The sequence below is a fragment of the Cryptotermes secundus genome, unplaced genomic scaffold (assembly GCF_002891405.2).
Source record: "Cryptotermes secundus unplaced genomic scaffold, Csec_1.0 scaffold1720, whole genome shotgun sequence".
Classification (NCBI taxonomy): domain Eukaryota; kingdom Metazoa; phylum Arthropoda; class Insecta; order Blattodea; family Kalotermitidae; genus Cryptotermes; species Cryptotermes secundus.
Genome location: NW_019739001.1, coordinates 920,053 through 929,566, shown reverse-complemented (window position 1 = coordinate 929,566; position 9,514 = coordinate 920,053). Strand labels below are relative to the sequence as shown.

The following is a 9,514-nucleotide window of genomic DNA, read 5'->3' as shown; positions in this document are numbered from 1 at the left end:
ATTTTTGAAAATATATAATTCAGTACATCCCAGCCTTTGCTTTGCTATATAACGAAGTAGCTGGTGATGGAAATTACAATCAAAGACTATAATATAATGGATTAATTAATATTTTTGAGATGGATTTCAGATGTATCCTGTTGCGAGAAGATTTTTACTCTACTTGAGTTTGGTCCAAGAATAATACGTTTCGCTGAAATTGTGAGCTCAGATAATTGTCTATTTCTTGAGAATGTATTTCAGAACTAATGAAACTTATTTTAAGGAGGGAAGGAAAGGGTTCTTTCTAAAGACTGGACCTTCCATTACAAAGACAACATTTTGAGCTAGATTTAACACATTCAGCACTAATTGAAGAGGTTATGTTTTGTACTCCAGCTATTTTGCCAATAAAATTTGTACAAAAAGGATACTGATACACACTGATATAATATTTTTGCAAGATTTTTCCTTTTTCATGTTGGGTGTCCTTTTCCTTCAATAATGTATTTTAAGCAAACTCTATGGACTCCAACTAAAATTACAAATGCTAAATCCTGTGCTATGTTAGACATTTCCAACAGAGAATATTTAACGTAATGAAAATTGTAGAGTAAATATCTTATCGTAAGTCTGAATGTGTTAAACAAGACTATACTATCAAGAATCTTTGTAGTCATGCAATTTCACTGTGTACCACAGGTGAAGGAAACACAAGTTTACTTCTTGTCCCTGTATCCCTTACAACAGATACAAAGATGAGAGAGAGCTTCAGTTATATCAGACACTAACTGTATGTCAGATTAACACACTGTAGCACACATTCTCTTGGAACATGGTACAGATAATATATATAACACTACCTACTAGGCAATAGCCTCTTTCAAGCCCTCTAACCACTTCATTTTCAACAAGAAACAGATTTCTTACCTCAAAAGATGTGACAAAAAATTAGGCTATTTTATTCACCAACTCTTTCACATGTTGACACTTAAATGTGCCTAACATTTCCTTATATATTTACCAACATTTACGAGTACTTTATTTTTACTTGCTCTCAGTCCCTTTGTATATTACTCATATATTAACACAAAAGACGATATGGCCTTTGAGTCCACAGCTATAGAATATTGTATGTACAGTTTTTTGGAATTATTTACAAATTTACATATTCAAAAAAATATTTTCTAATTAATTATTTTTATTTTGAGATAACCGCCTTTCTTGATACTGCCAGTGTTGATCTGATTTTGAGATAACATCCAGAAAGAAATTAGTGAGCTGGTTCTTTATCTACTTGTATAATAAATCCTTTTTTATTCCTTCCTTACAGAAATCTCACATATTCTTCTTCTGCTGTAGGGTACACTGTTTTTCCTGTATGAATGGACTAATAAGTTTCTCAGTCCCCTTACTAGAAATTCATATGTTCACTAAAGAATTTCTTTATGTGTAATGGAAAAGATAACACTGTCACCAATTTTCAGTTTATGTACATTTCAATACAGTTTCTGCATTGATATAAATGGAATTTCAAGCACAGCAAATGGTCACATCAAAGCGTCTGTAGTTAAATCTTGGAAAGTCAGTCATTAACAAAATCCACTCTGTTTTAGGTACTACACTATTAACATGTCATTTGATATCCAGTTTTATAAACAACAATCTGCAGTTTATAAACCAACCAAAATTAACCTGTCCCACATTTCAGTTCTGTACCTGAAATCAGCAAAAATGAATGTCTCTTCATTACTGCAGGAACCAAATTGTTGTTTAATCAGCAGTCATAATGTACAGTAAGAGTTGCTCATGATTTCATATTACTCTGTGCACAACATTAGGGTTAAGGCACTCCCACAATCTAACCAGATGAATAAAGCCTCTGTGCATATGTGTACATGACCTTAATACTGATAACAGCAGGAAAAGAAAATAAAAACATTTAAACAAAATATCTTTTAACCCTGCTGTTGAAACTAACACAGACTTACAACTGTCATTAAGTTCTTTTTAATGTAGTCACTTTTTTAATAAATAAGGTGTTTTAGAATCAGGAAAAGGGTTAGGACATTGAAGATCAGTATAAGTTTAGGGTATATGTTCTTCTTAAAGAGTTCTACAGAATTAGATATTTCTTTTAATGTTCCGTGGACTAATTTGAACGGTTCATAGACCACCTTTCGTCGTTGTGGCATCTTCAGGGCTTGTAAGTCTTCATAGAAAAGCTCTGCGAGAAAGAGGAAAGAAAAAATAAATGGAAATATTAGTTCATAGCCCTAAATCTGTTTCCCACAACAGATTGATCTTCCATGTGACCAGAAACTGCTACTATTGTGGTTACTGTTGTTCAATTTATTCTGCCATCACCCATCATCTTGAAATAATGTAGGATGGCCATTCTGATATTTGAATGGCATTGTGGAATATAGACCATATCACCATTAGTAGTACTGATAGATATTGTGTGACAGAACCACTGCTGCTGTTCCCATGTTGCATTGCAGCAGGATGCTCACCTGAAATAAATAAATATAATCAAGTGTCATAAGTTTTACTCTTCTCTAAATATAATTAGAATGATCAAGTCAAGGAGGGGGTGAAGAGGAATGCATATAGGATATTGGTGGGAAAGCCAGAAGGAAAGAGACCACTAGGAAGACTGAGATATAGGTGGGTGGACAATATTAAAATGGATCTTAGGCAAATAGCATGTGACAGTATGGACTGGATTGATCTGGCTCAGGATAGAGACCTGTGGTTGGTCCTTGTGAACACACTAATGAACCTTTGGGTTCCATAAAATGCTGGGAAGTCTTTGAGTAGCTGTACAATTGGTGGTTTCTCAAAAAAGGCTCAGTTCCATGAGCAAATAAATTCAAATATTTAATTTATTTGTAACCTAAGTTGTGAAGTTGTGAATGCAGGATCTATTAGATGTTCTGTAATGGTAAGAATATTCAACAGGGATTTGAGAAGAGTTCTTGATGGTTTTAGAACCATGCAAAACCATCTCTACAGGGGATATAGTATCAGAGAGGGAGTTATTTGGAAGACTCATTGAGGGGATGCATTATCCAGCACCAGAGTGGTAACCAAGCTTTGTCCATAATGCTAACAAGAAAAGGACAAACCAACCAACTAACTGATTATGAAATTTAAAATTAAAATAGTTGGACCCAACAAATAGGAAGTAAAATGAAAATCAAGAAAATTACACAATGGAAAGCTTCATACTCTTTACTCTTAAAAATTATTACTATTTGGGTTTGATTTCAAGTAGAATGAGATGGACATGACAAGTAATATACATGGCAGATAAGAAATGCCTGAAGGATTGTGAAGTGGAGACCAAGGCCTAGATAAGAGAATAATATTAAGCTGGATGTTTGCAGTTTTGGGTTGGTTCCAGGTAACCTTTTTAGGAATACAATGACAAACCACATTTCATAAAAGGAAGGGAGTTTCCTGACCAGCCAAGAGATTATCATCTACTGTAGAAAGACTCTGTTCTTAGAAGCTGTGTAGGATAACTTAAAGATAATAGTCAATTAGAACAATGGCCTGAACTTAAAACTTAACCATACATTCTACTTAACATAGCGGAAGCTTTACTTACGCTCCTGTGAGGACAAAGAGTTAGAAAGTTGTAGCTAAAACCAAGTAAACCCCAGCCTCTCAACCCCTCAAGAGAAGGAGTAAACACCGAGGAAGTTCCTGGAACAATTTTCTGTCAGGCACATACAATACAGGCATGCCACAGAGTAATCAAACCATCAATAAACTTTCGGATATAGAATTCACCAGCTTTCAAACTCATTCATACCTTACACAACGTGCTGGGCTGAATTATGAGTCATCTATGCTCTCAACTTTCTCATCATGGAAGTCTTTACAACACGTCAACTGGAAAGCATGCAGTAGGCATTAAGGAATTCTTTATTTTCAGTTGTTGCTGCTGTTTATCTGGTTTTGCTGTACAGACAACTTAAGAAACTACTACTACTCTACTACTACTACTACTACTACTACTACTACTTCTGCTGCTGCTTACTGTAATTCTACTTGGCATTCACATAAAATGTCATATAACCAATAATACACAAATCTCTGTGAAGGAACAGGATTTGGTAATGTAACTTGACACAGGAATGCTATTGCATTGAAGATCCTTTTGTAAGAACAATGTGGAACCTTCCTCCTCACATAACAATACTGGAGTATGGTACTTGTATTCCCAGTGGATCTTATCATGAGTGAGTAATATCAGTCCAGCACTGCTATAACAGTGGATTAACAATTCATTTTGATGTTAGTTGAGAACAATATGAGATTGGTAAGAAAATGGCCTCCACTTCCGGTGAAGCAGAGAAGTACTAACCATTCAGAACGTGTACCAGGACGCTGGCAGAGTCAGAACTGGACGGCGAGCAGGTGTAGTTACCAGAGTCCTGTGGTAGGGCGCGCGAGATCAAGAGGCGACTGGTGCGGGTTTGTTTCTCAGTTACTACGCTAATGCCTCCTCGCTGGGAATAGTTAATGACGTGGGCGCCTTGGTACCAGTAGATGAATGACGGTGGCTCTGGTGTCTGCAGGACCACGCACGTGAGGTTGATGTCACTGCCGCTCTTGATGTACAGCTCAGGGTTGCCAAGGATTTTCGCCTTTGACACTGCAGTGTAGAAAGAGACGGTCCACTATAATAGAGATCACTCTACAAGTTTGTTCACACACATGGATTAGATAATACAAACCAGGTCTCACGCGTTATAACGAAATGAAAGTCCACGTGACTGAGCACAGCACTGTGAGGGCTTAAAGGCGTGAGTTCTTTAAGATCAAAACTTCCAATTCTCGTTGTGCCCTCAGTTTTATATTCCGGTTCCTCCACTCAGCCTCCCGAGAGTTACAGAACCCAGAGGCCCAAGTGGATAGTCTCCTGTTTCGTATTCTGAAGATTCCGGGTTAAAATCGTTACCAGGAGACCGGATAGCCTGAGACAATTATTTTTTTCATGATTTTCTACAATCCTCTAGGAAAATGTAGAGATAGTACCTCAAATGACGTCACATTCACTTCCTTCAACATTCTTTCCAATTCATTATACACCAGTTGATGGAGTTATCGGGTCTATGTAATGTTAGCTACTGATAGGTTTGAATATTTTTCTTCTTAGGGTAAGAGGCAAAATATCCACTGCTTGGGGGTCTCAGTGATTCTCAAAACTATTCTTAGTGTACTTCTTTTGGCTTATTTTGGACTTCATCCATCGTCTGGTATGTAAAAGACAAAAAACCACGAGTTTCGGAGACTGGCTCTGTCTCCGTCTTCAGGTGGGTAGGTCCAGTGATTGAGACTAGCTCTTTCTAACGGGCCCAACTGAGTAGGTTTATCCTTCCCTACCCACCTGAAGACGGAGACAGATCCAGTCTCCGAAACTCGTGGGGTCTTTTGTCTTTTACATACCAGACGATAGACGAAGTCCAAAATAAGCCAAAAGAAGTACAGTATATACCATCGTCAGAATCCTTTCAAGTCTATTCTTAGTGTACAAATAAATCCACCAGTGCCAGGATGCCACAGTTTCATCGGAGCTGTCCCTCCGTTTAGCATCATAAAATTAAGATGTGTTGGGGCCATGGAGGTTCAATTATCAGTATTTATTTTTTCATAGACAGATAATTGGTCATCGTCACACTCAGCTAACCTTTAAACTAGCATAAAGATGTCTCTCTATAAATGTATGGAATGAGTTTTTGCATTATGCAACAACACTCTTTCGACCGAAAATGTTTATACAGCCGAATTGTATGTGAAGGTGATTATAAACGACGAATGAAGTTGTCCCTCTGCTTAACTAAGCACTACGCCATGAATGTGTATGGGGAAGTGGATGTTTTCTTGATCCCGGCATTAGTTTGAAGTGAATGGTCAGCTTCACGTCCCGGCCACTTTACTCCCAGGGAAAAAGCCCCAGTACCCATTAGATAGAAGGGGAGGTGAGGTCCAGAACCGGTCTGGACGACATGGTTAAGAGAAAATTCTTGCCCTTACCGGGACTCGAACTCCAAACGATTGGTCGCCCAGCCCGTAGCTACTTGCTGTACCGACTGAGCTATCCCAGCTCCCAAATAAATGTTGAGCAGAGAAATACTCAGAAAAAAAGGAGATCTTAGCCTGTGAAGGTACCATTCCGGAATTTGTCCGGAGGGCCTGAGGGAAAGTACGGAATCTCAGAAGAGCCTATCTATGTGCTGACAGTGGAACATGGGACCCCACAAACACGATGCAGGAATGCTAACCACTCTATTGCAAGGTTAGTTCCATGGGATTTGCTTGGATATTCTTGTTACATAATCACTGTTGGCGTAATTTACCCAGGAAAGGGATGTTAAGCCATGTGGATTGGTCAGACTGGTTGTCTGTTTCCGGGGTAACCGCAGCAGGCAACATGCGGAATGCAATGTGGCTTTGGACTCATCACTAATTCAGCAGTACTGGGCGCCCATCTTATACGTAGGGCCACAGGGGGCGGTACATGTTGGAAATAGTCAGCACTTCTCTTCTTGAATTTCTTCCTCCTCCTCATCCTCTTCTTCTCCTCCTCCTCCTTCTTCTTCTCCTCCTCGTCTTCTTCTTCTCCTTCTTATTCTCCTCCTCCTCTCCTCTTCTTCTTCTCCTCCTCTTCCTCTCCTTCTCATTCTCCTCCTCCTAACTAAGCTTTTTCTTCTTCTTCTTCTTCTTCTTCTTCTTCTTCAGTGTCGTGAATTATGTTCATTGACGTATTTCCACCCCAGATTTTTATAATTGAACTGCCAATCTTACATCGCTTTTCCTTCTCCATGTGCGTTTTAATATTTATTTCACAAATGTTCCTTCTGTAATTTTCACGCTGTTGTTAGGTCACGAAAGTCTTATATATTTTGCAGCTTTTATTCACTTACCAACTATTTAATCTTTTTCTTATATTTTCTTTCCCCTGTTCTTCTAATATTCTCAGTTTATCCGCAAGTCTCAAAAATTTCATACTATAATCTTCAATTTTCCCTTTATCAAGACTCTCATTCCGTTATCGCTGTTCGGTTTGTGGTAGATACGTATATCCATTTCGAAGAGAAAAGAGCATTCTCTCTCTTAAGAGCCTACTGCAAGAATGGGGACATCAATGTCCTCGGAACTAATTCACTTTGTGTCGGATTTCATAAGACATCAATCTTCACAGACACTGCCTAGAGAGCTTCACTCTATCCTTGTTTCGTCCGTTATCATTCACAAAATGTGAATATGTGTAGCACAGTCGGTATAGCGACTGGATACGGGCTGGATGACCGAGAGTTCGGAGTAGGTAGGACCAAGAATTTTCTTTTCCCCACGCCGTCCAGACCGTCTCTGGGGCACACCCAGCCTCCTATCCAATGGGTACCAGGGTCTCTTTCTTCGGGGATAAAGCAGCAGGGGCATGAATCCAATTACTCGCCTCCAAATAGCGCCGATGTGAAGAACATATGGATCTATACATCCACTCCCCCATACGTCTTCAGGGCGTAGTGCTTAATTAGTTAAGCACAGGGACAACTTTACCTTTTACCTCTTATCACTCGTAATATACAGGGTTAGCCTAATAGATATAGACACTTTCGAAGTTTTACAGAAGGAAGAGTTTTAATAGCATGGCCGAGATACTTACATTGTTTGAAAAGTACGCCCTGAAATTTACATGGGTAAGTTAGAAGTGCTCTATATTTGACCCTTCTGTAACACGCCAAATATCAATGCGATAGTCCAGTTCTTCCCAAACGCTTCTCAGCATGCCCATGTTAACAGTCGCAGCAGCTACTGTGATGCGTTGTTTAAGATCGTCCACACTTGTGGGGAAGGTAGGAACATAAACTCTGACCTTTATGTTCTTGAAGTTCTAAACTTGCACGTGTTGTCGACTTTTCTGGGGGGTTGCGCGTGTAAGTTTCACGAACACGAGTCATTTAAACTGTCTATTTCTTTTAGGCTAACCCTGTATTAATTTCAGTTGTTCCCAATATTAGGTTTGTTCTTGAGGTGCCTGAAGGTGTGTTAATTGTACATATCAGAATTGGTCTGAGAGTTCTTCTATACGTCCTCAAGCTTGTTCCCTCACTATGCACGACTATATTGGCTTGAGCAGGCTTTTCAAGATAAGTACAGCAGCGATGTTGCAAATATTACCCATGTCACCGCCTTTCCTTTTCCAATTTTTCACACTTCTCTATCTTTTCAGTGTCCCTCTAAAATCCCTCTGGAATCCAAGGCTTTCCAATTTGTTCCTAGATGGATATTTGTTCTCATTCCTGCACGGGTTCCCATTCCAGAAAATTTCCATGATACAGAACACCACTGATACAGAGTAGCAGATCCTTAACACCCTCTGGTGACAGGAAGAGAAACTTATTTTCTTAATTACATGACTGAAAATGCACAAATGTACAACGAAGACACTATACTGTTCACTTTCTGGTGTCTTTAATATGTTCTGCTTTTTTTGTTTGTCACATTCGTTTACCATGACAACGTAAATTACAGGATAACTCGTGTCAAACCTTCGCTTCTCATTTGCGCTCACGAAGCACCCACATTATTTCGATTTTTCATTTGTTTCGTCTCATAATATTTCACACCAAAAGGTTCAATAGGGGAACGGGGTAACGTAGTTGGTCGAGGCATTAGGCTACAAGTGGGAAAATCGGGGGTTTTCGAGTCCCAATGAAGTAATTTTTTTTTTCAATTGACCTAATCTTTACAGCCGCATTATGGCCCTGGGTTTCACTCAGCCTCTAATGAGTACTAGGAATCTTCATGGGGGTAAAGATCGGGCTTCCAGCGCTAAGACTGACAACCTCACAGCCATTTGTATGCCAACTGTCTAGAAAATGTATGAACCTCGACGTCTCAGAACCTTATGGGCCTCCACGGCCTATTACAGGGATTGCTTTACTTTTCTACATGGTTCATTTACAGTTACCGTGTAGTTGTATAGATCATGTTTTCCTCCATAATCTTTTACTAAATGATCTAACAAACTCTGCGCCGTACGGAATTCAAAGCACAGAAAATCTTCTTTCGAATTAATTTTGGATATTCTGATTTTTTATATATGCAAATAAAAATTGTCCTTTCTTTCAATGTCAGAATTGACTTCATATTTTTTCTTATTTCAAATAGACGTCTCGCTGAATGTACAGCGACCGAAGAGAATACACAAATAGCTGAGACCAACGCACGCTCATGCACTGTCATGTGTCAACTCCCTAGACCCAGGGGAATACGGATTCTTAGAAATTTAATTCAATATAGTGATTGAATTCTGGGCATGTAGCATGCAAAGACTTGTGAAGAGGTCACGTCTGCCTGCACGCGACTTTGTTGTAGCGATGCTGAAATTTAGACTCCTAAACTGATTTATTCCCACGACTTGAGGCCGTCACTCTACTTGAGGAACTAAACATATTAATGTTACCTCCTTTCACGACTTGAGGCCGTCACTCTACTTGAGGAACTAAACATA

The 9,514-nt window shown here is 39.1% G+C and overlaps 1 protein-coding gene across 1 annotated transcript in view; it reads right to left on the bottom strand.

Annotated features, from left to right (window-relative positions):
• Positions 1 to 682: 682 nt before the first annotated feature.
• Positions 683 to 9,514, bottom strand: part of LOC111871573 (hemicentin-1) — a 16,275-nt gene continuing 7,443 nt past the window's right edge. Inside the window, exons 3-4 of the mRNA XM_033754307.1 lie at positions 4,358 to 4,648; positions 683 to 2,495 (exon numbers count right to left, since the gene is read on the bottom strand). Coding sequence (XP_033610198.1) covers positions 2,350 to 2,495; positions 4,358 to 4,648 — 437 coding nt within the window. The 3' untranslated portion in view covers positions 683 to 2,349. The remainder of the gene's footprint in view (positions 2,496 to 4,357; positions 4,649 to 9,514) is intronic.